This window comes from Cajanus cajan, chromosome 2, assembly GCF_000230855.2.
Source record: "Cajanus cajan strain Asha chromosome 2, NIPB_CcT2T_4, whole genome shotgun sequence".
Taxonomy (NCBI): domain Eukaryota; kingdom Viridiplantae; phylum Streptophyta; class Magnoliopsida; order Fabales; family Fabaceae; genus Cajanus; species Cajanus cajan.
The window spans coordinates 56,152,692-56,180,497 of record NC_138518.1 but is presented as its reverse complement, the minus strand read 5'-3'; the positions used below and the strand labels follow the sequence as shown (position 1 = coordinate 56,180,497).

General features: G+C 34.6%; 4 protein-coding genes across 4 annotated transcripts; 2 read left to right on the top strand and 2 right to left on the bottom strand.

Moving 5' to 3' along the window:
• Window positions 1-462: 462 nt before the first annotated feature.
• Window positions 463-990, bottom strand: LOC145955063 (uncharacterized). Its single transcript, XM_083069768.1, has one exon. It carries the CDS (start codon window positions 988-990, stop codon window positions 463-465), a length of 528 nt encoding a protein of 175 aa, XP_082925894.1.
• Window positions 991-7,587: 6,597 nt separating this feature from the next.
• Window positions 7,588-12,495, top strand: LOC109804925 (purple acid phosphatase 18). Its single transcript, XM_083068470.1, has 5 exons — window positions 7,588-7,852; window positions 9,162-9,830; window positions 11,249-11,437; window positions 11,786-11,874; window positions 12,051-12,495. Exons 1-5 carry the CDS (start codon window positions 7,721-7,723, stop codon window positions 12,268-12,270), a joined length of 1,299 nt encoding a protein of 432 aa, XP_082924596.1. The 5' UTR covers window positions 7,588-7,720; the 3' UTR covers window positions 12,271-12,495.
• Window positions 12,496-17,751: 5,256 nt separating this feature from the next.
• On the top strand, window positions 17,752-19,115 carry FADA (fatty acid desaturase A). Its single transcript, XM_020367222.3, has one exon. The coding sequence runs from the start codon at window positions 17,952-17,954 to the stop codon at window positions 18,894-18,896; it is 945 nt and encodes a 314-aa protein (XP_020222811.1). The 5' UTR covers window positions 17,752-17,951; the 3' UTR covers window positions 18,897-19,115.
• Window positions 19,116-20,062: 947 nt separating this feature from the next.
• On the bottom strand, window positions 20,063-25,384 carry VPS22 (EAP30/Vps36 family protein). Its single transcript, XM_020367016.3, has 6 exons — window positions 25,125-25,384; window positions 23,808-23,943; window positions 22,563-22,717; window positions 21,356-21,463; window positions 20,470-20,559; window positions 20,063-20,354 (listed from the first exon to the last, which is right to left on the bottom strand). Exons 1-6 carry the CDS (start codon window positions 25,284-25,286, stop codon window positions 20,253-20,255), a joined length of 753 nt encoding a protein of 250 aa, XP_020222605.1. The 5' UTR covers window positions 25,287-25,384; the 3' UTR covers window positions 20,063-20,252.
• Window positions 25,385-27,806: the final 2,422 nt, after the last annotated feature.

Here is a 27,806-nt window from a genome sequence, read left to right as displayed (position 1 = left end):
CTTTTTAAGTTCTCGGAGGATGACCTTGTTGGCGACCTCAGCCTGGCCGTTGGTCTGGAGGTGTTCTACCGAGGTTGGGAGATGCTTGATATAGAGCTCACAGAGGAAGTCCTCGAAGCCTTGTGCGATGAACTACCTGCTGTTGTCGGTAACGAGGGTGTGAGGGATTCCGAATTTGTAAACAATATTCCTCTAGGTGAATCTCTACATATTTTCGGTGGTGATTTTGGCGAGTGGGCATGCCTTGATCCACTTGGTGAAGTAGTCGATCGCCACTAGGAGGAACTTGAGTTGACCTTTCGCGGGGGGGAATGGCCCGAGGATGTCCATTCCCCACTGGGAAAAAGGCCATGACGACATCATCTGGTGAAGAGTTTCGGGTTGTTACCGATGTGAGTTGCCAAACTGCTAGCATTCTTTGCACCTTTGTACGTAGTCATGGAAATCCGACTTCAAAGTGGGCTAGTAGTATCCTGCTCGGAGTACTCTGGACGCCATTGAGCGTGCCCCGGAATGCATGCCACATATGCCTCGGTGGATCTCCTCGACAACATAGGCTGCCTGAGGTGCAGTTAAGCACTTGAGCAGTGGGGTAGAGATGCCACGCTTGAACAGTTCGTCACCAACAATCACGAACTTGGCCGACCTCAACCTCATCTTCCGAGCTTTGTCCCTATCTTCGGGTAGAACTCCTGCCTTCAGGTAGCTCCAAATGCTTGTTATCCATCCCTGGTCTTCGCTGTTGCTGGTGTTGACGATCTTGTCGTCTAGACTAGGTGAGTGCAAGGTCTCTTGGATGATGGTCCGATGTTGTCCAGGGCGTTTGGTACTGGCGAGTTTTGATAGGAGGTCGGCTCTGGTGTTTTGTTCTCGTGGTACATGTTGTATAGTGAACTCGTCGAAGGACGATATCTGTTGTGATGCCATGTGGAAATACCACTGTAGGAGAACGTCCTTGGCCTGGTACGTTCCGCTGAGCTGCTTTACCATGAGTTTCGAGTCGTTGTTGCAACTCACTCTCCGAGCCCCGAGGTCTTGAGCCAGCCTTAGCCCTGCGAGAAGCACCTCGTACTCTGCCTGGTTGTTGGTCACCTTGAAGATGAACTTGAGGGATTGCTCCAAAGTGACTTGGTTCGGTCCTTCCTGGATGATACCTGCACCACCACCTTTGGAGTTGGAGGACCCGTCAACGTGTAAAATCCATACCTATGGTTCTTCGACTGAGGTAGGTGTGAGCTCGGCTATGAAGTCGGCCAAGCATTGGGCTTTTAGGGCCCTGCAATTTTTGTACTAGATGTCGAACTCGAAAAATTCTAACGACCAGGCTATCATCCGGCTGGCGAGTTTCAGCTTTCTCAGGATCTGCTTGATAGGGTAGTCGGTCTTGACGACTACTTGGTGACTTTGGAAGTAAGGTCGGAGATGCCTGGCTGCCGTGACAAGTGCCAGTGCGAGCTTTTCAATGGTCTGATACCTTTTTTCCGTGTCTTGGAGGACCCAGCTGATGAAATAGACCGACATTTGTGTTTTTTGGTGCTCTTGCACTATGACCGCGCTGATTGCGCTTTCTGCCACTGCCAGGTAAAGGAGGAGGTCGACTTTGTGATCCGGCCTCTGAAGAATTGGCGGAGTAGTGAGGAAGGTTTTGAAGCTTTTGAAAGCCTCCTCGCATTGGTCCGTCCATTCGAAGTTCTTCGGTTTTTGTAGCAGGGTGAAGATGGGCCCTGCCTTATCCGCCAACCTGGGGATAAAACGGGAAAGGAAGACCAACCTTCCTGCCAGACGTTGGACATCTTTCACGGTCTGGGGACTCTGCATCTGAATGATGGCTTTTCACTTTTTCGGGTTGGCCTCGATCCCCCTGCTAGTGACCATGAAACCAAGGAACTTACCTCCCTGGACACAGAAGACGCACTTCTCTGGATTGAGACGCATGTTGTGTCTCCTGATCTGGCCGAACACCTCGGTGAGGTCGATAGCATGGTCCGCAGCCGAGGTGGTTTTGACCACCATGTCGTCAACATACACTTCCATGTTTCGTCCGATCTGCTGGTGGAAAACCTTGTCCATCAGTCGTTGGTAAGTGACTCCTGCGTTCTTGAGACCGAAGGCATCACTCGGTAGCAGTAATTGGTGTGATCGGTGAAGAAGGATGTATGCACCTCGTCAGGTGGGTACATCATTATCTGGTTGTACCCGGAGTAAGCATCGAGGAAATTGAGGAGGGCGTGTCCGGATGCCCCGTCGACCAGCCTGTCAATGCTCGGCAAGGGATACGAGTCCTTGGGGCATGCTTTGTTTAGGTCGGTGTAGTCGACGCACATGCGCCACTTCCCCGAGCTCTTCTTTACCAGAACCACATTTGCCAGCCATGTGGTGTATCTGACCTCCCGGATAAAGCCAACGTTCAGTAACTTCTGCATCTCGGTGATGATGGCTTCTCATCTTTTGCCACCGATCTTCCTCTTCCTCTAGGCCACTGGCCTTGCCTCCTTGTGGATTTCCAACCTGTGACAGATGAAGTTAGCATTTATACCTGGCATGTCGGCGCTAGACCACACGAAGAGGTCGGCATTCTTGGAAATTTCGGCTTCGAGCTGTTGTCATAACTCCAAGCTCAACTGCCTGCTGATCTTCGTGCATTGCCCCGGGAGTTTTCTGATCTGGAGGTCATCGAGCTCGTCAAAGGGACTCGATCGTTCATCATGGGAATCGAAACTCGGGTCGAGATCAGTGATCTCCACATGGGTGATGTGAGCCACCATTGGAGGATCACTCTTGCATCGCTCGCCGGACGAGGAAATTTTCAGACTCTCGGTGTAACACTGCCGAGCTGTCTTCTGGTTTGCCTTGATAGAAATAATCTTCCCATCACTCCCTGGGAATTTCATGGTGAGGTATGGGGTAGACACCACTGCTCCGAGTTGATTCAAGGTCGGCCTCCCAATGATTATGTTGTAGGAAGTGTTGGCTTCCACGAGGAGGTATCGGACCATAATCCGCCTTGTGTCGGGAGAGGTCCCGAAGGTTGTCAGCAGGTCCACGTATCCCCGAGTGTGCACTCGCTCTCCTGCAAAACCGACTAGGGGCTCTGTGTGAGGTTGGATGAGAGAGTGGGGGATGTCTAACCTTAGGAACGTCGGCCAATACAGGACGTCAGTCGAGCTCCCTTGGTTAATCAGTGTCTTGTGGACCTCCCAATTAGCTACCTCCACGGTGATGACCATGGGGTCATCCTGGTTGGGGCTGATGCCAGCGTAGTCGTCGTCGGTGAAGGTGATCGGTGGTGAGCTTTGGTGCGAAGCCGAGGTAGTGGAGTGGACGCTGTTGATATTGCGCAATTGTCTCTTCCGGGCCGAGTTGATGGCGCCTCCCCCTGCGAAACCACTTGCAATTGTGTTGATTACTCCCCGTAGGGGAGCTGACCCTGTTTCCTGGCTTACCTCGGCTTGCACTGCTCCACTGGCGTTTTGCTGAGAGCCAGAGGGTTGGTTCGTGCGAGCTCCCGAACCACGACCTCTGCCTCGTCGTCGTCCACCATAGCCTCCTCGGTGACCCTGCTTTTGTTGGACATATTGGCCGAGGTGTCCCGCCTGGATGAATTCCTCAATACGGTCTCGGAGTGTGCGGCACTCTTCAGTGGTGTGACCGTGGTTTTTGTGATACCGGCAGTGTTTGGACTTGTCCACACTGTTGGGAGTGTGACCTGGTGGTGGCAGGGTGAGCAGGTTGCTGTTACTAGCCTCCTCTAGGATGTGAACTCTGGGCATGTTTAGGGGAGTGTAGAAGTCGTATCTCCCCCCCCCCTTGCCTGTCCTAGCAATTTTCTTGAACTGGTTGTCATTGGTAACCTTCATCTTGTCTTTGTGACCACTGTTAGGCTTCGCTTGTGATTTCCGGCGAACCTGGTCACAGAAGGCAGAGTGCTCCTCCATTTGGATGTACCCAGCAGCACGGGCGCGGAGCTCGTCCATGTTGCGAGGAGCCTCACGACATAGGCTATCGATAAACGGTCCGGGCTTGAGTGCGATGAGCATGGCATGCAGGGCGACTTCCGGGTTTAGATTCCGGATTTTAACCGAGATGTTGGCGAAGCGCTTCATGAATGCTCTCAATGACTCAACGTCGCCCTGGCGGAGGCTAGCCAAGGCGGCCGATGTGACATGGTGGGGTCGACTGGTGGCATACTGGGCCGTGAACTGCCTCACCAGAGTGTGGAAGTTGTCGATGGACTCAGCCGGCAATTGGGTGTACCAATTGATTGCGGCCCCTTTGAGCGAGGTTGGAAAAACCTACACAGAATAGCATCGTTATTGGTGTAGAGGTTTACCTGTGTGGTGTATAGGTCGATGTGTTCGTCTAGGTCCGTCGTGCCGTCGTAGCGGTCGAGGTGGAGAGGCTTCCATCCGAGAGGGAGTGGCGTCTCCATAATGCCATCCACAAAAAGATGACGGCGGAATGTTGCTTGATCCCCTACGACATGAGTGGGAGTATTGCTGACCTCACGGGCCGACTTGTTTGTCGGTGCATGAGACCGATACGTGGCAGGCCATGGAGTCGGTGCCCTAGGCACAGTTCGGGGTTGAGAGACCGAATACCCCTCTTCCTCGTGCAGGTTGCTCGCTTGAGGAGGATGATCAGAAGGGCGTCGAGGGAGCTGGGCGCGAATCCGCTCGTTCTCAGCGCGCAGCACCGCTAGGTCAGCCTCATTAGCGGTCCGCATCGCTGTTAGGTTAGTTTCGTGCTTGGCACGCATGTTTTGCAGATCGGTGTCGCATCTGTTCGACCTGGTCGATCAGTCTCCTCAATATGGCTTCGTTATCCATGGTAGCCGTGTGATCTAGGTCGTCTGTTGCGCGTCTGCTATGGCTTCTGGTGCAAACCATAAGCGTGGCCGATAAGAGTTGTCTTGATCAGCCCCACGGTGGGCGCCAAATGTTCTTACTGGGGATCAGAGGTAGGGATGATCCACTGGGTAAGATCGGTGAGCATCCTTCACTGGTACGTTGATGCTCCAAGATGGGGATGGTACCTGCAAAAGAGACTCCGATGCTAAAGTTAGGGTTTGTGGGAGTATGAGTCTCGTATAAGTAATGCACGTACCTTTGTGTGGATTAGGATTTTATTGGGCCTTTTGGGCCTGAGATCAGTTATGATCTGTTTAGGTAACGGACCTCGTCTTGGACGAGGTCATCGAGTGCGTGTGCGAGGTGCACATCCGAGGTCATCCTGCACTGCAAAACCGAGCTGAAGCTCGGCTTTGCGGTACGGATAATACAATTATTATTATTATTACATATATTATATTATATAGCAAATTTGATATTTATTATACGGTAAATTAAGCTAAATTTGTTATAATTTGATATTTTCTTTATTATTTAGATATACTAATTTATGTGAATTCTTTAGATTTTAAAAAAGAAATATGTTAAAAAAAATTCAAAATAAATTACAATATTTTTAAAAAAAAATTAACAATCAACTATCAATTCATTCTTAAACAACATGAATCAAAATATCTAACATCTTTAGTTAATGGATCAATTTGGCCTGATCAATTTTTAGCGAGTTAAACATATCTAAATGAATTCAACTAGTCCATTTTAATATATCTAATACTTAGATTGTGATTATATATTTAAAGTATTTATTGTCGATATTTATAGTTTTTTCTTGGTCCTTTTTCTTTGACATCATTATCATACGAGACATTATAGTTATAGTTTCATGAATATAATTCTTCAATGGGAGGTCAACATCGACTATAAATACTTAATCCACAAGGGAACTGACAAAAGTAGAATGTAGAACCTTTAGCTTTGAATGTACCACCCGTGACATGCCACCACTCTTGAAAGGGGCAACCGACACCACACTTTTCTTTTTTCCTCACACCAATGGATTATTAATTTTTAATTGGATAATAATTCATAAAGTGTAGTATTAATAAAATAATTTTTATCTCTTTTAATAAATTTATACTACCTAGTAGGAAAAATGATATCTCTTAATTTTTTAAAAAATTAAATATAAAATAAAAATAAATAATAAAATAGATAGTTATTTTCCTCTTCACATTTAAGATATATAATAATTTATTTAAAAATAAAAATAAAAAATAATTACAAACTTTAATACCTCCTTTATAATAAGTATAAATAATATAAATATATTAAAAAAAATATCTCAAGTAATATATTTCTACAGGTTGGAGGAGAGTTTTGTCACTCATAAACTCGTGTTTTACATCATCTATGTTATTATTAGAAGAAACAAAACTTAATCAATTGTATTACTTTGTGAAGAACTTTAGATATTAATTTTGTAATTACTTTGAGAGAATTTCATTATCATAATAGTCCTGCCTAGTTTAAACTTGATCATTTCTAGAAGAAGTTACATGTGATATTATAAACCAAAAAAATTAAAATTCTATATTATTTATACAATATTGTTATATAAAAATATTTTTATGTCAATCATTAATTTACACATCAAAATATAATTAATGCTAACAAATTGCTTTAAATTTTGGAGGCCAACATAATAGATGATAAAATTTTATATATTTGATAAACTTTTAAAATTTGAATTACTTGATTATTAAAAATAACTTCAACTAAGCTTAACAAGAATGAAAAGGTAAAATTAACTATCAAAATAAAACAATATATTTATACAATAAAGATAATACACTTTTCTTTCGTATACACATTTTTATCTTTCTGTTGAACCATTTTCTTTCGATTAAAAACCATTCACTTGTAATCCGTATTATTTTTACAAGTAGTAAAAAGACATTTCGTACCTGCATTGTATTAAAAGAAGAAATAATTAAAAATGAAAAAAATGAAAAATTATTCATAAAAAAAGGTAGTTATTAAAAATTAAACAAAAGATAAAATGGTCCATATAAAAAATGAAAACTAAAAGTAGTATTCCTTTTTATATTAGTATAGATATTAAATAATGAGTTAATTACCTATACATTGTCAGTGAAATTTTTTTACACTGACAACCAATTATATCTTTTAATTATGTCATGTCACTATAAACACATTTACTTTTAATGGTAACATGATATAATTAAAAAATATAATTGATTGCTAGTATAAAAGAAATTATACTGACAATGTATAGTTAATTAATTCTTAAATAATTAGAAAAATTCAAATGATCACTTTCTCTGGTATATAATTTGACATAGAAGATGTCTTTTTATAATGTGAATTTGATTTTTCTTATAATCATTAAAATCTTATTTAAATTGACATATTTACTTAATATATTTTTTAATATAAAGGTAAAATTTTTATGATAAACTTACAAACTCTCATCTTAGTAAGTAGGAGGTCAAATTGGGATTAATAAATTCATAAATACTTAGTTTGAGAGTCTCAACATATTGTTAACTATCAGCTAGGTAATTATGAGGTGTTCTATCATTTTTACTTGATTAAAAAAGAAATAGAAGCTAAATCGGAAAGTATTTAAAAGTACCAAAATAAAAAAAAAAAATAAAAAAAAAACCACAAAAATGTTATTATTTAAAAGTATATAGAATTATAAAACAAATTAGCGGCAGCACAGTGACAAAAAGGTGATGTACAATTGACAAAATCCACGGACCTCAATCACGGCGTGGCTATGATAGATTCCTGAAGTACATTGTTGTCGTGTTGATCCAACTTTTGCAGAGGTTTCTGTTGAAACACAAATGGAACCGAAACTACTTCTAACGGTTTTATTGATAGTGTCTGCAACTGCTGCATCTGATTACATTCGACCTCTGCCTCGAAAAGCCTTACATCTTCCATGGGATTCTAAACCCTCCTCTTTCCCTCAGCAGGTGTTTCCACTCTTCATCTCATTATCATCGTATCTTATTCTGCATAAAAATCACTTTTTTGCTATACCCTTTTGCTTATTAGATGATCAATGTCACACTTATCCATTTTTATTTCTATTTCTATTTTATTTTGTTATGCTTTTTTGGTTCTGAATCTGGGTTCTTAGTTTATTTAAACAAAAAAAAAGGGGGGGGGGAAGTGTTTGTGTTTCTGACATGTATTAATTTAGTATGTTTTTTAATATGAAATTTACTGGACTAGAGATATTGCATGTGGTTGGTAGATTCACCAACAACCATGTCGGTACGCCAAATAATAACCATTATGATAGACTTTAAAACCATCTTATAATTTGGATTTGGACATAGCTCTAAGGATTGCCCTCCAATGAAGTGCAATTCTTTGTTCTTATTTGGTTTCTGAGCCCTGCTACCGTGATGTTTTCTCTGATATTCTTTTTCCATTATGGATTTTGGGTAATAGAAATAGTGATTTATGGAGAGTTGTGAAATTCAGTGAAGCCACACTAATTTGATTTGGACTATTTGGTTTTGAAATGTGGCGTTAGACTAGTTGATTAGCAGCATTCTGTAATTGTAGTCATATTTATGTTCGTTTGTTCTTGATCATCATGAAAATTTCTTTAAGAGGTTGGCACTTCAATGTGGATGGTAATCAATCCCAGTCGTCAAGTGTTTTTCTGTCCCTTAGAATTTTGGGATTATAATGCTTTTTCTGATGTCTGGTGAGTGGCGAGGAATCTTGAAATGATATCTATTTGTAATGATTGTTGGTTTGCCGTAAAGCTTGTACACAGACAAAAACTTTCATTTTGGATATCTTTGGGTAAACTTCTCCATAAACACTTCTAGGAGAAATAAATAAGAAGAAAAAATTGAATAAGGTCTTCCATAAGCTAAAATTAACTTAAGTATAAGTTAATTTGTAAAAGTTCCAATTAGCTTCACAAAATCTTTTTTTTAATTTGTACATAAGTTAGTTTTAGCTTATAGAGAAACTTATTTCAATTTGTTTTCCTATTTTTTTCTTCTAGAAGTACTTCTGAAGAAACTTACTCAAACAAACCGTTAAATTTCTCTTATTTCAGTTATTTGAACTGAAACAGCCTCCTTCACTTTGGAGAATTATTTGCCAAATCTTGACCAATTACCTGTGAAGTGTGAACCATGACTCTTTGCTTAAGCAATTATATTATGATATCAACAATTTAAGTATGTTAATATTACTTTGTGGTACCCAATTAGTATCAGATGATTTGGACTCTTATCAGCAATGTGTATATTCCAGGTACGCATTTCTTTAGCAGGAGACCAGCACATGAGAGTTACCTGGATCACTGATGATAAATCTGCACCTTCAATTGTAGAATATGGAACACTTCCAGGGCAATATCATTCTGTAGCTGAAGGAGAAACCAAATCTTACAGTTATCTGTTCTATAGCTCAGGAATGATACACCACACAGTGATTGGGCCTTTAGAGCATAATTCTGTGTACTATTACCGATGTGGTGGACAAGGTCCTGAGTTCCAACTCAAAACTCCTCCAGCACAATTTCCAATCACTTTTGCTGTGGCTGGGGATTTGGGTCAAACTGGGTGGACTAAATCAACATTGGATCACATTGACCAATGTAAGTACAATGTTCACCTGCTTCCAGGAGACCTTTCATATGCTGATTATATCCAGCATCGTTGGGACTCATTTGGAAGACTAGTGCAGCCACTTGCAAGTGCAAGGCCATGGATGGTAACACAAGGGAACCATGAAGTTGAGAGCATTCCTTTGTTAAAGGATGGGTTTGTGTCCTACAATTCCAGGTGGAAAATGCCATTTGAGGAAAGTGGATCAAGTTCAAATCTCTATTATTCATTTGAAGTTGCTGGTGTTCACATTATCATGCTCGGGTCCTATGCAGATTATGATGAGTACTCTGAACAATATAGATGGCTAAAGGTTAGTTGATTGCTCCAATTGGTTATGAGTTTGTTACTCTGAGCCTATTTAATTACAAGTTTAGAAAAGCTTTTGACAGTTTCTTTACCAAAAATAAAAAGATTTTTTTCAGAGATAAGCTCTCAAAAACACTTTTGAACTTCTATTCAAACAGGCTCTATATCTATATTTAGAAAAGTGTTATTAGATCTATTGTCACCTATAAGTAGTAATTACTTGTTGAGACTAAATATAGAAGACAAAACCTCCTCTGCCTTAGTTTCATTTTTCAATTTTTGGTTTTAGTCTACACTTTATTAAAACCATTCTGGGTAATGGTTAGAAGCACATATTGACTTGCACTGTTAGGAATAGCATGTACACATTCATAGGGGAAAATTAAGTTTGATCTGTGTGGCAGTCTTGGACAGTATATTTTACACATAATTCATAATGGCCACGTGGAAGGATCCATGCTAAATTTGAGATTTTAAAGTATGTTAGCTTTCATGTGTTTTTTCAAAGAGAATATGTCGTGGATATGTCTTGCATCGGAAATTCTATTTTACTTGATATGCAGAGATTGCTATTGGTTACAAACAACTCTGATTATACCTGCCAACGGAAGTTTTCCTAAAACAAAAGCATCAAGTGTCTATCTTGCATTCTTCATACCTTCGTATATGTTATTTTAATTTTCAACTATCACAATGTCCTTGTTTCCATTGTTCTTCATTTGTTTTGTTTTAGACATAGCTAATTCCATCTACTGAGATTAATAGCCACAAGGCTTAGTTGTTGTGTCTTGTCATTAGTTGCAAACTTGCAATGACTCTATTCATTTAAAAAGCAACGTCTAGCTAGCATCCTTATTTCTTCCATCTAGTTTCCTTGGAATCTATCAATGGAACAAACATTTAGAATTATGATGAAATTAAAAATCACAATAGCTTCTTCCGTGGTTGATTTGGTTTTTACTTCTTACACATACACATACACTTAATGCTTAATAGCACAAACTGACGTGCAAAATCCTTGGTGACAAATGCATGCATTGTATTTGCATATGGCTTGGGCGAACCACCTACATAAAAATATGAAGCCTTCATAAATACAGCCCTGGAATCAAGTCTTTAGTAAAGATATCGGAGATCCTAAGTAATGTAAAGCTGAATGCCCTCCATTATACGTAGTTACACATTTCAATATACGTATGACGAGAAGGAAAGAGAGAAAATCAAGTTATTGTGGGTGTTCTGCTAATATTCTTTTAACATTGCTGTTATAATAATTTCAATATCTACATTCAAGTTTAAGTTCTTAACCTGGAAGGCATGAATATATATACATGACATTTTGCATTTTCACTTGAATCTTAACCTTTCTAGGATAAATGCTTTTATGTGTGTGTGGCTAATGTTCTTGTCTGTGATCTGCAGGCAGATTTGTCAAAGGTGGATAGGAAAAGGACACCTTGGTTGCTCGTGTTATTTCATGTTCCATGGTATAATAGTAACACAGCTCATCAAGGTGAAGGGGCTGATATGATGACAGCTATGGAGCCATTGCTTTATGCAGCTAGTGTTGATTTAGTTCTTGCTGGTCATGTGCATGCTTATGAACGCTCGGTATGCCTGTGGTTTAGAGTTCCGCTTCTTTTAAGAGTTTGTTTGAGTAAACTTCTCTAAAAATACTTCTAGTTAGGAGAAAAAAAATATGAAAGAAAAATTAAATAAGTTTTTTCAAAAGTTAAAATTAGCATAACCATAAACTAATTTGTAGAAATTTTCTCTTATTAACTTTTCTAAAATCTTATTTTTAACTTATGAATAAACTAGTTTTAGCTTATAAAAAAATATTTTATTTAATTTTTTTATTCCTATTTTTCTCTTCTAGAAGTGTTACTGGAAAATTTAGCCAAACAAACTCCAAGTATTCTTTAATTGCTTTAGGATCTTAATTTGTTTGATTGACAGAAACGTGTATACAATGGAAGACTTGATCCTTGTGGTTCAGTCCATATAACCATTGGTGATGGAGGAAACAAAGAAGGCTTAGCTGCTAGGTAAGTTTCATTCAGCCATAAACATTCTTAATAAATATGATTTCTCAACCATTTGTTAATTGTTATCCCAAAAAGGTTATATTGAGGCTGTTTTCAAACTCAAAATTTTTCAACATGCATGCAACTACTATTTTCTCTTATACGATTCTTTTACCATTATGATTGTTTGTTGTCAGGTATATAAATCCACAGCCAATATGGTCAGAATTCCGCGAAGCCAGTTTTGGTCATGGTGAGCTAAAGATTATAAACTCTTCGCATGCTTTCTGGAGTTGGCACAGGAATGACGATGATGAGCCAGTCAAATCTGATGATATCTGGATAACCTCTTTGACCAGCACAGGATGTGTTGATCAGAAGAGAAATGAACTCAGGAATAAACTTATGACGCCGTAAAATCCCTGGATCTTCTTTGCCATTCCTCAACAATAGATTAGTAAGAGTTTGGTCGTGTATATCATGAGACTATATTCCTCATATTAGTATATAGCACTAAAGTTGCAGCTTGAGTGAGTTGACTTGACCTTGTGTCTTTGAGTGAGTAACTTGTGATATTTGAGTACTTTGTTGTATGGCTGTTCCTGTATTTAATTTAAATATATAGAATCTATTTAGATATAACTCAGAAGCACTTCTGAGAACTTAACTGAAAGTAAAAAGTTTTTTCTAGTAAAAAAACTATTAAAAACTCTTCTAAACTTGTATCTAAATAGGTTCATAATCTATAAGTAAAAGTCTGGTGCGTGTTACTATCTTTGCAGTTAATGGTATTGTTTGTTATGACTGGTGTGTGGGATAATTCTGGTGATAACAGTTTGAGTAACTTGGTAAAGTTGTGAGAAATAATTCTAAAGTGACACAGCAGCTTGAGTGAGATGACCTTGTGTCGTTGGAGCGAATAGATAGTGATATTTCAGTACTTTGTTTACATTTGCTCTTGTATTTACTCTAAGTACAGTCTATGAATTATATGTAGTGTAGGTTGCTTTTACTCTCTTTGTAGCATGATGTTGTTGCTTGTAATAGGAAATTGGTAAACTTTCTTAGATATTTTGGATCACTAATATAATTCAAAATCGACCAAGGATCTAACATGCATGGAGTTTCTCATCTATGATCAGGGTTGGTGCTGACATTTGATATAGGTCTTAAGGAAACAATAGTCATAGATAAGATTAGTATATTGTGTACAAATATTGTAAAATGTAAACATTTATTTATAGGTGTTTATAACAGGTGGACATGTCCACATGTAAGTAAGGATGAGTAAATGCACCACTCTCACTTTAATTAAATTATTATTATATATAAAAATTCAGTATTTTGTAGTTTCTAATATTATATAATGATTTTCTTGGTTAGTTATTAAAGTAATTTTTTTTATTAAAATGTTATAAAATAGTTCTTGGCGTGGATCAAGCCACGGTTTAGAGAGCGTAGAAAGTTAATTTGACTATTAAATCATACAATTCTTTGCATATATATATATTTTTTTTTTTTGTTCATTCCTCGAGTATCCACCGCCGATAGGCGTACGTTGGAGGCACCTCAAAGGGTGGGATAGCTGGTCCCAAGATTTAACGCGGCTGCATACACAAGGCAGGATTCGAACCCCTGACCTTGCTTAAGCGTGGATCAACCCCTACCGCTGAACCACACGCTTGGGGTTATTGCATATATACTTTACAAATATAATATATTAATATTAATTTTTACTTTATAAGAAAATTGTCTCCATTTACTCAGAGTTTTGGATCTACCATTGGTTATGAACATGTCTAATGTACTATCTTCAATCCTTTTGATAAAAAATAGATAATAATGAATTTCTAACTATAACTTTTTTCTTATTATAAAAAGACCATAGGGAGTAATAAAAATCAAAAGTCCAAAATACCAGATCTAATTCATTAAATTGGACCTAGTAACAAAAAGTTTAAATGGGTCGAATAAGGTTATAGGCTCATATTTCATTATTATTGTACTAAAGAAAGATATTGATATTAATTAGAATATTAACATATTAAAAAAAAATAGTACTTCACGATAATGAAATAGATTCCTTTGCAAAAGAAAGGACAATCTGCAATATTTAAGGAGAAATAAAAAAAATGAAAATTAAAACTTTTTATAAGGTTCTTTGCTTATCCATTGTGTGCAGCTGGAATAGTTTCTTGCCAAAGTTAGACCAAATGAAAGATACTTTTTTTAATCATTTTCTCAAGGGAAAAATGTTCTTAATTCTTGTCTTCATGATTATTGTGGTTCTAACTTCTAATTTAATAAATTCTTTGTTATCTACAAAAATCTATTTTTAGCTCATTAAATTGTGAACCTGATAATATTATACAAAAGATATATATATATATATATATATATATATATATATATATATATATATATATATTCAAAATAAAGTTTAAAGATGTGCAATTAATTATTCACAAATTATACCTCGTCGTCGTGAAGCTTAAGCATGATTTTTTAGCACTTGACGGTTAAATTAAGTGTTGAGTCTGGTTTTAAATAATTGGAGAGTTGTGTTTATTGTTAGTGCTATTTATAATCTATATTTTGAACCTCAATGCCAAGATCAATGACTAATTTTGTGTGTTTAATCTGGATTTTTGTCCAGAAGCTTCACACCACATTGAAGGTGAGAACGAAGAATTCCTGAAGAATTTACAAGCCTGAAATTCTTGATCTAAAGACCTGTCACAATCTAGGAACACTATAATGATATAGCGCCATATATTGAATAATCTGAAGCATTTAGAATGATTAATTCCATGCAGAATATATCAGATCTTGTAAATTTGACTAAACTAGAGCAACTCAGCATATATATAGGAAGTGAGATTGTGATGACCTATGAGATATACCCCTCCAATCATTTTATAAAGGAGAGACATGTTTCAATTGTTATATATGTCATTTCTACTTCTAAAATTTTCTTTCCCTTAAAAAATAACTGCAATTTAATTAAGCATATTTACACATATTAATAACAACAATAAGTATATTGTTTTCTATAATTAAAAGTGTACTACAATAATTCCACTCTTTTTTTTAAGGAAGAAATAATTTCACTCTTTTAATGAAAACAAACATCTATTACTTTGAGACTTTTAAAATATTAAAACTGCATTTATTTTGGGGGGGAGAGAGAGAGAGTATTCGATACAAAGTGTAACAAAAGAAAAATCTGTACAAAGTAGTGCTAAATTCAACCCTTCAATCTTTTACTATCAAATCAAGGAATTAGCTGAACCTTTAATGGTCCAACTTATATTAGGAGCATTAAAGCCAAATCCATTAAAAAATTTGGACGCCAAAAGAGAATAACGTGAAACTTTTATATGGCTTCGTTCCTTCCTTGCAACCACACAAAGTTTAAGATGATGCTATGCTTAACCAAACCTTTATATACTGTTACATCTTTCTTTCTTTCTATCATCAGTTTCTCCTATCACTATTCATTTTTATGCCCATTGAGGCTCATTGTACGTATAAATCATTTCTTTTTTCTTGAGTTTACATTTTTTCACAAGGGGACTCATGCCATTACCATATGCTATAATCATATTACATTTCAAAAGCTCATCAATCGCATCCTCACCTACTTCCTCCATAAGTAATCCTCTCTAGGTGTGATTTTTATGATAATATTTAACCATCTACACTTCCTTGCAATCACAAGGTGTTGACTCATCAAAAGTGGCATCTCTTGATGGCATGAGTGAAAAGGTGCACTTGGATCCCTCTTCAAGCCAAGTCAAGGATGAGTTGCATGATCAAGCCTTGAATCAGAACATTCAAGGTCAGTTGTGAAGAACTTAAAGATGGTGTAATGAAACTTTGCTTGTTGTCTCTCTTGGTCTTCCCTGAAGATGGTGTTCTAAGGAAAAGACATACAATTTATTGGTGTATTGGGGAGGGTTTTGTTAATAATACAGAAGAGAAAACAGCTGAGGAAGTAGGTGAGAATGTGATTAATTAATGAGCTTTTGAAATGTAACATGATTGTACCATATATGGCATGAATCCCATTGTGAAAAAAATTATAATTAATCCTCACATTCGTGGTAAGTTATAATTGGAGTCATTAGTGTCATGAGAAAACCAACAACATCTTGGATTTTCTCTTCGAATATCATCCTCTCATCATGCTTGGTTAGTCCTTGAGCAATACTAGGTGATAAGAATCATTTTGAAACTTGACCTATGGAAAACCATTTTTAATAATGTTGGCTAAAATGAAGAATTTATTGGTGCTTCAGCTTGGTTCGTTGGCAATAAAATCATAAAGCTGGATAGTAGAATAGAGGAAATAAACCTTTGTTATGTATTGGAACTTTGTTGTATATCTTTTATTTTCCAATAAACTGAACATAGTTTTTGGATAAATAAGTGAATTATTTAAATTTTATTAAATTAGAAAATATGTTGAACACATGATTTAACTCGATGTATTAATTTTAGATAAATTTCTTTTATATATAATTAATAAGTTTATCATTACAAATTTTTCTTATCGTTTTTATATTGAAATAATATTTATAACAATAATTTAATATTTCACCTCTTTAGCATAATATTCAACTTTACATTTCTACTGCAAATATTTTATATCTTTTGACAAAGTCTTATTAAAGATGTTTTCTTCTTATAAATTTTAAGACAAAAGAACAATATTTTTTTTTAAGCACGAGTGAGCTATATTTTCAAGTTTAGTTTAGAGTTTATATTAAATATTTTAATATATAAATATATATATATATAACTATTAATATTAATTTTTCTTTCATACATTTTTTTTAAGAGCGTAATGAAATGGTTTAAAATTTAAGCAAGAGAAAATTATCAACAAAATTTGGAGACATAAAACGAAAACTTTAAACAATAAAATAGAAGAAAAAATATTACAAAGTATTTTAATATGTAATTCACAATTATAGATGCATGAATTAAATAAGAAAACTACAGGTAATTAGTATACCTGACATTTTGTATAATGTCTACGCCAGGAGTTATAAATAATTTTTTATTGAAACTAAATCAGTTTAACATTTTTGAGGTTTTGAGTATTTAATTTAATAATGATTAAGTAATTTTAAAAATGACATTAGTTATTAGTATAATAAGACTGAATATATAATTGTACTTCGTTGATAGTATTAGCATTGTACCAATAATTATAATATATATATATATATATTTTTTATTTTTACTTTTTAAAAGTTATTTATTTAACTTTGTTCTGAATTAGATTATTGATTGTTAAAAAAATTATATATTAAAACTATTATTGGAAGAGTTACAAAAACACAAAAACCAAATTAAATGCTTTGCAAAGGATTGTTTTTTTCTTGTAATGTATTTAGTGGACTTAATGAATTTTAATTAGGCCTCTAGACTCCAGTAGTTTCCTTCAGGGGGCTGGAATATACATGTTATTAAGCCTCTCTTAGATCCTTTCCGTACTTGAATATATATATATATATATATATATATATATATATATATATATATATATATATATATATATATATATATATTGTTCTATTATTTGTATATTTGTATATCCTTTTTTACTTTGATTAATGTATTTAAGGAAGATGCGTCTACAATTCGTTTCGTGGAAGAAACACATCCTCACATACCAATCTCTATCTCTATATTAGACGTCGTAAAATGTTTTAAAAGTGGACAGAAAGTGTACTAGATGACTTAAGCCAGCCACACCAACCAATCAAATAAATCACACTTTAGGGGGACCACCAAAAATAGAAATTGTTTTGGTCCAAAGTTTCAAAATTGCTCTACCACGCTTTCTTTTGGCTCACAAGAAACGTAGAGAGGTCTATAAGACACAAAATCAATGTAAATCCTCCAAGGTTCTATGAGAATTCAACAACACCACGCATCCCTCTTTCCCACCACACCATATTGCCTTCTCCTACTTCCACAAAATCAGCATTTCTTCCCACAGCCACTATTGAGTACCTCCAAATTTTTTATATCTAGCTCTTTCTCATCCAAGAATTTGGTTTCCCTTCATTTCTTCAACACTACCAATGTATTCCTTAACCCAACACAAGTATACACCAATCTTCCACTATCAAGTTTGCAAGATTCGTCCACTCTTACACCCGTCTCGCGTGTATTGTTCTATCACAACCACTACTACTACCACTACCATCATTTCTAAACCCAGAACCAATGATAAGTCATTGGTCATTGAGCCCCGACTTATACCAGAACCACTAACGGTGGTTACTACTGGTAACCACCGTCCCATGATCAATGACCAAAGTTTGCAATCAACATGGTCTCATAGAGCATGGGTGGCAGCTGGGTGCACAACTTTGCTCATTTCCTTGGGAGAGTCCATAAAGGGTGCAATGGATTTGAACATATGGATTGAGCCTATTTTAGCAAGTTGGGTTGGTTACATTTTAGCCGATCTTGGTTCTGGAGTTTATCATTGGGCCATCGACAACTATGGCGATGACTCAACTCCAATTGTTGGAGCCCAAATTGAAGCATTCCAAGGCCATCACAAGTGGCCTTGGACCATTACTAGGCGCCAATTTGCTAACAACTTGCATGCATTGGCACGTGCGGTGACCTTCACAGTACTTCCTATAGCCCTTGTTTGCCATGACCCTATTGTTCAAGGATTTGTTGGAGTGTTCTCAGGTTGCATCATGTTTAGCCAGCAGTTTCATGCATGGGCCCACGGCACAAAGAGTCGGCTTCCGCCGCTCGTGGTGGCGCTGCAGGAGGCCGGCATGCTCGTGTCACGGTTGCAACATGCAGCACACCACCGGCCACCGTATAACAATAACTATTGTATAGTGAGTGGAGTATGGAATGAGTTTTTGGACAAGCATAAGGTCTTTGAAGCCATGGAGATGGTGTTGTATTTTAAAACGGGGGTTAGGCCTAGGTCATGGAGTGAGCCTGCCTCTGAGTGGATTGAGGAAATTGAGACCCCTTCTCAAATCCAAGCCCAATGATTTGCATTCTCTTTTCCTTTTACTTTTTTACCATTTGTTGCTCACATGTGTATGAGTATTTGGTTGTTCTATCAAAGAAATTAAAAGCATTTGTTAGCCTCCGTACATGGATGTATTTGATAAGTAGCTTTTGGCTCATGTAATTTACACGATATAAATTATAATGTTTGAAAGGTTAAACATATGATATGAAAGGAAGTCTTTGTTGTTTCTTTTTTACAGTTATGTTTAACAGTTTTCTTTTGTAGCATCGAAAAGCGTTAAGGGGAAAAGAAGTTATTAACGATGTCACAATACACTATTAGATGTTACTATTATATAGGTAGTTGTATTAAATATTTAAAGGAAAAAATATGTGATACATGAAAAGTATCATTTTTTCTCTCTTGACATTTAACTAAAAACAGTAAAGATAAATCATACATAGACAAAATAAATTAAAACAAACATCATTTAAAATTACTATAAGAATTTTTGAAAATGTTAAATAATTTGATTTATAATAGATGTGTTTTAAAAGAAAATTTAATTTTAATACATTAGTTATATGGCAAATCAGTCAAAAATCATCATAAATATAATTTATCAAATAATTATTAAAAATATAATATTTTAATTATAGATGTTAATGTTTAATTGGATAACAACATTTAAAAAAAATCTTAGAAATATATATATTCTTATTTATAATAAAAAATCATTACTTGTGCAAATTGAATATAAAAGAAAAATTCTTGATACTCCGAATCTATCGTCCGAAATACATTCTGAATTTTAAAAAAAAAAATATTTTAAACTATTAAATATTAAATTAAATAATTATTTTATAATAAATTTATTAAAAAATATAAATATTTTAAGAATCGGACGCTGTTTTGGAACGTATAACAACTCTCAATATAAAATTATGCAAAATTCATTATAACAAGCTTTTTTTAATAACTAAAGTGCACCTAACTACATTTTATAGTAGTTTTTGAAACTGAACTTGAAATATAATTTAGTTTAATTTTTATAAAAATAATTTAATTTTTTATAATTTACTATATGCAAGTTTCTTTTTCATCCGTACATGCGATTTTTGTATCCGAGTTAAACAGGTTGATTACACAAAGCTCGTAAACTCGGTAGTTTCTACGAGTTAAAATTCGATTTTGACAATCATGTTTACAGAAAATGAAGTATATATTTCCGGTTCCCAAACACCATACATGTGTACACTAGATAAACATACAATTAATCACATTTTAGGACAAATAATTCAAGAAATCAAAAGCAATAGTAAATTTCAATATTGTAAATATCTAAACACAGGCCTTCAAAAATCAGACCTCAATTTCCTTTTCACTAAATTTATCAGGAATCAACTCCTACTAGAGATGAGATGGGTGACACACAAGGAAACCAGTACCTCCTTTTACCATCTCTATGGCCATCATCAATCATTGCAAGTCCTTCCTGCATGAATGAGCCAACAGTGTTTCATTATTATACATGATTTGTGATTAGTATGTATTAATCAGATAAAAGAGAAAGAAACAGATTTTTCTTAAAAAGATTTTAGTTATCTTACATCAAGTAATGTATCAAGGGCATCAACAGCTCGGCCGGAACTCCAAGATAACCGCCTCTCTACTTCATCAACAGTCACAAATCCTTGAGCCTGTAGTGAAGAAAATGCTATGTAAATGTGAGAAGATTAATCTTTCTCGAATACCAAGCTGATTACATTGCTAGTTTTGCTACATTGGATTCGTTGACACACTTTTCTTCACAACAAGGAATCCAAGTTTTAACTAATAACAATCAAATTAAACCACGCCATGGAAGAAGCTTCCTGTGCTCAAACTTTCATTTTAATTGCCTCTGTGCACCAGTAGTTTATATATGTACATATTGTTAACAATAAGACAACATGCAAAGCAAGAGAGTTCAAATTAACGCAAGAATAATCAAACAACTAAAATAAAAATTACCCCAAACAGTAAACTCTAAACACTACCAGATTTTAATAATGAGCTAATGGGAAGAAGTGTAAGGATTTCCTGATTATTTGAGGAATTGCAGTAACAAATTTAAAATTATATCATGTCACCAATCTTCTATTAATATATACAAGACAGTAAGTCGACAATGAAATGATACTAGATACTAGATAGACTAAAAAGATAAAGTCAATGCAACTTTCTCTTTTGTAAGCCAAAAAGAGAACATCAACGAACTACTTTGGTATCATCCTTTTTGACCTATTAATGTGTCTCAAAATATTCAGATTTATACTCAACAAGAAATTAAAATACAAGCTCAAGTAAGTTCATAAGCCCACAACTCTTGGACAACAGAAAAGTGAAAGGAGCAAGTAGACATTAGGGAGTAATGACACCTTAAGCGTATGTCATACATAAGGGGATCCAATGAAACACACATTAGCTTATCCAAAAAGAAGAAATAGTTGTTACCTGGGCAAGTTCTAGAATTTCATTGTGGTCTTTGTTCAACTCTGTTGGAACTGAACGAACAAGTTTTTTCTTTCCAACAGAAATAACTTCAAAACCACTACCCAGAACCTGAAAATTTAGTTAACGTCAGTGACAAACACCACGGGACCAACAAGGACAGATGAAACAAATCATTCAGAGATTTGACAAATGAAGATGCATGTTCCAAAAAGAAAAATTATAACAAAAAGGAAAATGTACTACTCACACACACACATGCACTCCAAAATCCAAATGTTCTTCCAACGTATGCATGCAAGTTAGGTTCACTACATGTAATTTATTTAATCCAACCATACGAAAATTAAGCACTTTTTTTCTAAAAAAATATTATGCAATAAAGATAAAAACTAGTTAATCATAACACTAGTATCTTTTGATAAGCACTATGACCCATTACTTAATATTCAGTAATTAGTGTGGTAGCATAGAGGCTAAAGATCCTATCAATAGAGTTTTTCTTTTTTCAAAAATATTTAATTATTTGTTTAAACCTCAAAACATAAAGATCTATTCACAGTTGTCCTATCTTCTATGTACAATTTATAGATTAAGGAAGAGTTTTGTCCTATCATACATCTCAAGTTTACTTTCAGGAGAAAACTGAAGGCTACTCCTACCACTTAAAGCACATTTCAGAGCTAGTCCAAAATTGTCCATAGAAGTGGACTACACTCACAATTAACCCTTTTCACGTCCCAATCTACCCTTTTAACTGAATTATTAAGTTTCTGTTTCTTTTTTATGATAAATGCGTTTGGCCATTACCATTCATGATCTTTGCTCATACCATCATCAAGTTTATGTCTTGTGAAGCATCAAGATTCCCGTCCCAGATCCCAAATGGTTGTAAGTGGTGTACATTAGTTAAAGGAAATCATGAATTCAATGTAATGGGGTTGTGAAGAATGAGATATTGCTGCTCAATTATGGTTATTACCGTAGCAGGATTAGTTAATGGCAAACAGTCAAAGGTATGCTGTAAATACATTTACGTTGAAAATACACTGATGTACAAACATATGGGATAACTGAACGCTTAAATTATTTGAGATTGTCTTTGGCATTTTTTAAGATTTCCCGAGTCAAACATACACTATTTACATCACATTCATAAACAGTAACAGTCATAAATAATCTAGTTTATGGGAAACCTAAAGCACAAGACCTTCAGCTTACTAATAGCACGCAAGCAATCATCCTCGGAAACAACTCCACGATCACTTTTTCGTCTTTGACGAAGGAGATGGCAGAGTTCTTGCAGGTTGATCAGTCCTCCATTGTGGGCTCTAGTGGCCAAGCAAATATCCACTATTTGAACCCCTGTTCAGCCAAGTAACTTGTCTTAGCATACGTGTGAAGAAAATAGTGAAAATAAGCAGCTTGCATTTAATTAAAATAATAGATCGGGAATGATTTTTTAAATCAAAAGAGATAAATACTTCAACAATTATAAGTTTGTAACATGCTGAATTATGATGTAATGTGAATAAAACCATAAAGAAACCACCATGTTCGTCAGGAAAATCTTATCTTAGAAGATAAAAGCCTAGTTAATAATAGAATACCAAGCTTTGACAGTTATAGATTTAATTAATCATGTAATTAGAATGTCAGATTCGTTATTTTAAGTTTTATATGTTCTTCATAACATTAAGACTACTTCCATCAATCATAATCCCAGTCTCTGCTTTTATATAAACCACAGATGTTTTACCTATATTTCTGGTGTTAGATTCCATTTAAAACCAATTAGCATTAAGTGTATTTACCCAACAAACAAGTATATAATCCACACCCAAATAATTGAGGCAAGCAATGTCCACTTTCCAACATCTCACTTTGTAGATGTCTGCTAGACCCAGCGATATACAGCAAAAACAACAGAAACAATGGAAATGGGTTTTGAGCTCGAATACCATGTTACATTCCATCTTAGAACCAACCAACATTAAGTGAAGATAACCAATAGCTATATTAATTGAGGCTATCAATGTTAGACTTTTCAATGTCTGGAACATAACATTAGTTATCACTTGCCATTACATTAAGCATATACCTTGCCCCATGAAAACCTACCTAACCCTAACTTTTTTGTTTGTTTTTCAAAAACCAAAAACAAAAGATTTAACGAGAACTATCAAACTAAATATATATACATGGTTAAAGGCTGAAATACTACAAGAACAAACACAAGTAAACGTACAGCCTTAGAAAATAATGTCCACAATAAATTAACAGTAGTGCAGTGATTTGACAATACTTATTCCAGCATTGCATGTCTTATCCTATAATTTTTCTCAGGTATTCCCCATTAATTATCATAACAACAGCGTATGAATATTAGTACATAAAAGATCCACACATATATCAGAAACTTATTTCAAACAAGGTTAAGAAAGATATCACCAACCGAGTTCATAATAGAAGTCACCAATTCCTAAAAGCTCTGCCCAGAAACCTTTGTTTGAGGCCAAGGGATCCACTCCAACTTTAGCACACATCTCATGAAACTGTGATCTGAATGCAGGGTTCTTGCGGATGTCATTCTGAACAAGTAATATCAACCATTAGAATCATTTAATTTAATCAACAATTGCAACAAAAAGATAGTAATAATTAAAGTGAGATTTCTTTTATGAGGCCAACAACAAAAAACATGAACAGTGTGGATTGTTCCTTGTTAGTCAACCACTACCCCGAAGTTTCAAGGCTATCAAATTAGTCAAGCACAGCCCAGAACACAGCACTACTGACATGCAAAGTCAGCAATCAGCAACATGGCTAAAAAATTTCAAGTTCATATTTCTATGCAATGATTCCAACCACAGATTCTGCATTACACCTCAAAACCAATGCCTAAACATATTGAAGTTTGTGAGGATCCCACAGCCACCAAACCCATCTCCAAAGCTACGAACTTTTACTAACAACAACACATAAATACAGTTAGTTTAGTGTTTTTTGTTTGTTCTCTCAAATCAAAATTAAAATTGAGAAGTGCTAATAGCACACTTTCCAACACACTCCTCTTAACACATTCATCAGAATTTATTGAAAACTACAAAAATAAGAGAAAGACAGTTATTAAATAGGATGTAGAAACCATCAAATTTTGTATTTTCTAATAAATTTCAATCAATTAAAGAGAGTGTGTTTAAAAGAATGTACGAGGGTGACTTGCTAACATTTCCCATTAAAACTTCACCTCAAAAATTCACGTAAAAAGAAAATGTGCATTAAAAATCAACATAAGCTACTGACAGTAAACTCCAATTTTAATTGAAGAACACAACCAAATGCATTTAAGCTTTGTCCTATACTAATTTCATTCAAAAACAGCCAAGCCCAGCACCTAAAAACGTCAAAACAACTCCTTTTGCACTTAAAACATCCATTTCAACAAAAACCCAATTGAGTTTTAACGACACCCCATCATTGAAAACGGCGCAGCACAAGAATGAAACAATCCGACAGACAAATCACAGAGAATTTGACGACAAAAAACAGAAGTAATTATTCAGATTGCAACTAAACAAGTACAAACCAAAGACTTTGCATAAGAAAAAGGAAAGCTAGAAACTAATCACAGGAAACTAGCAAAACAAAAATGAAGTATTACATCATGTGCCGCATCAAAAAACGAACTCATTATAGCACCACAAACCTGGGTTCAACTTCCCACACACACACACACACACACACACAAAAAAAAAAAAAAAAGAGGAACCTTGTGTTTGCGAGCAAAGTCTTCTAGCTGAGAGCGAAACGTAGCAAGCTGCTCCTTCATCAAATCGGTTCTGATCTTTGCGACATTTTCACCGAGCAAACGGAATTGATCCCTCGCAGCGGCATGCGTCTGCAGCCCTCCAATTCCAGGCCTTCTTCTCATCTCCCTTTAGCCTCTGCCAAATCTTTCTTCCAATTTTACGAATTTTGCAAATTGGGTTTTCTGCAAGGTGCTTCCTTTCGATCAAAATTGAAACAATTGAACTAATATATGTCATGATGATACTATCCTAACTCCCACATTAAAAAATAATTAAAATATATAAACTAACAATATAAATCGAATAAATATCTAATAAATTTTTATTAATATTATTATGCAACTTGAATATAAAATAAATTTATTACAGTGAAGAAAAAAACACATCTTATTGTCTTGTTATAAGTTATTAAGCAATTTAAATTTATTAATTTTGGAATAATTACTTTAATAATTATATTTAAATGTTTTTATAATTAATTAATGTTTACAAAATATATTAAAATTAAAATGTTTATGCGCTTTTTTGGTAACTTTGGTATTAATGCTATTTTGCTCCCAATATAATATATTTCATAGTCATAATTAACCCTAAACATCTTAGTTAAAAGACACGTGCTACTATTATTTGTATTAATTAATACAACTAAATATTTATACATTAAAAATATGGATTAATATATGCAAGTTTTTCTAATTTAACAAGAGATATCAAATTTGAGTGGGAGAATATATACGTTTTTTAAGAAAAAAAATTATTTTATTAATAAATAAAATAAATATATTTTAACTTTATTTTTAAGTTGCATATCTTATGGTATGAATTACTTCTTTTTTTTCATTTTATTTGATGTTTTAACAAAAAAAAAACATTTTATTATCATTTTACAATATTATTGAAGTATTAAACTATTTTTATTATATTAATTATTTTATGAAATAAGAAAATATAAAAAAAAATATAGATGAGAAATTTTAATTAATATGAAAGATAAAAGAGGTGTATGATAAATTTAACATACAACTTTAAATGATCCTTCGAAGAGGAGTTTAAGTATATTTTTTCCATGACATACCAATGCCTAAGTGATGATTCTCAATTTTAATACCTTATTACATGGCCATGAAAGATAAGGTGGTGTAGGTTTCTTCCCCGTGAGGATGATAGAGTTCTAGGATAAAATTCAATATTCTAACCTTATAGATGTTAGATTCTTGGATCCTCCTTTTATCAGACAAAAAATGATCTCTTTCAACACTTAGATTATTTATTTATTGACATTCAATGGTGTTTACATTTTTATGATACTTTGGTGGGTCATCTTTCTTTATTTCAATTTGATTGTAATTTTATTTTTATTAAGTTTAATCAGGAGCAACAAACTATTCAAAGGTGAAAATTGTTTAAATTCATGGTGGCTTAGTTGACTCGCTAGGGGGTTTCAATCAATTCCTAGATACAGTTTTACTCTTGGATTTCCTTGAAATATCAAATTTCATTAGTTGTAGAATATCTTTTGCTAGTGAAATAAGGATATGTTTGAGAATGTTTTTAAAAAGAAGCATTGTTTGATGTAACAAATTAAGATAGTCATTTTTTCAGTCTAATAAAACATATTCTTCCTATCTACAAAATGTGCAATTTCAACTTTGGGAATATGATGAAGTGTTGAGACAAGATGAGCTTTTGTGGTTCTAGAAATCTTGATTCAAATAATTTTCATTTGGAGATCGTAATACTAAATACTTATAAGGAGTAACAACTATCGAGAAATAGAAAAATACTTATAGGTCTTAATGGATAATATTAATAGTCCAAGGAAATTGAATAACTAATAATAAAGGGTTTGAATAACACGTGACATTTTATTTTTTTATGATCTCTCAAAAAGTTCATAATGTTTTACTTTTCTTAGAAATAAATGATATATTTCATAAGTTGTCTAATTACTTTAATCATTCATTTCTTAATGTAGTGACCAAAGAGAGAATTAGATAAACTATTTTCTCAATGGGACCTATAGAGCCAATAAGACTAATGATCTTCAAGCAGAATTTTATAAAATTCAATTAATGGCATATTATGATGAATGAATTTTGTAATATGATTTTGGATATTTTCTAGGATCTAACTAACATCTTTTAATTAAATATCACTCTTATTACTTTCATCCCTAAAATTGATGCAACTATTTGTTTGAAACATTTCGGACTTATCCATCTAGCAACGTTTCTTATAAAATATTTACAAAAATTTTGATTTCTCCTTTGTGGTCTATGATGGAGAATCTAATTAGCCCTTGCTAGTATAGTTTTGTTCGTACAAGACAAGTAAAGGACACCATCATTGTAGTCTAGGAAGTCATGAATTGTATGTGATACAATAACGGTTTTTTTGGTTGAATGACTGTAAAATATGACCTGAAAATGCCTATGACAAGATGAATCGGAAGTTTGTTAAAGACATGTTATTGGATGCTAGGTTGCCTCTATAGTCTGTTTCTTTAATGTGACATTGTATTTCCACACCCAAAATGATGATGTTGGGAAATAATGAAGCTTTGCAAAAAATTATATCCCTAAAGAGGATTACGCCAAGGTGACCATATATGTATTTAAAGATTATATCATATTATTTACTTC

Excerpts from the sequence above, each read along its gene's own strand:
- LOC145955063 (XM_083069768.1), bottom strand. The coding sequence starts at position 990 with ATGGTAAAGCAGCTCAGCGGAACGTACCAGGCCAAGGACGTTCTCCTA.
- LOC109804925 (XM_083068470.1), top strand. The coding sequence starts at position 7,721 with ATGGAACCGAAACTACTTCTAACGGTTTTATTGATAGTGTCTGCAACT. Across the intron at positions 9,831-11,248 it reads AACAATATAGATGGCTAAAG|GCAGATTTGTCAAAGGTGGA; the intron begins GTTAGTTGATTG and ends TGTGATCTGCAG. Across the intron at positions 11,438-11,785 it reads TGCATGCTTATGAACGCTCG|AAACGTGTATACAATGGAAG; the intron begins GTATGCCTGTGG and ends TTTGATTGACAG.
- FADA (XM_020367222.3), top strand. The coding sequence starts at position 17,952 with ATGTATTCCTTAACCCAACACAAGTATACACCAATCTTCCACTATCAA.
- VPS22 (XM_020367016.3), bottom strand. The coding sequence starts at position 25,286 with ATGAGAAGAAGGCCTGGAATTGGAGGGCTGCAGACGCATGCCGCTGCG. Across the intron at positions 21,464-22,562 it reads GTGCTATTAGTAAGCTGAAG|GTTCTGGGTAGTGGTTTTGA; the intron begins GTCTTGTGCTTT and ends CTAAATTTTCAG. Across the intron at positions 20,355-20,469 it reads CCCTTGATACATTACTTGAT|GAAGGACTTGCAATGATTGA; the intron begins GTAAGATAACTA and ends TCATTCATGCAG.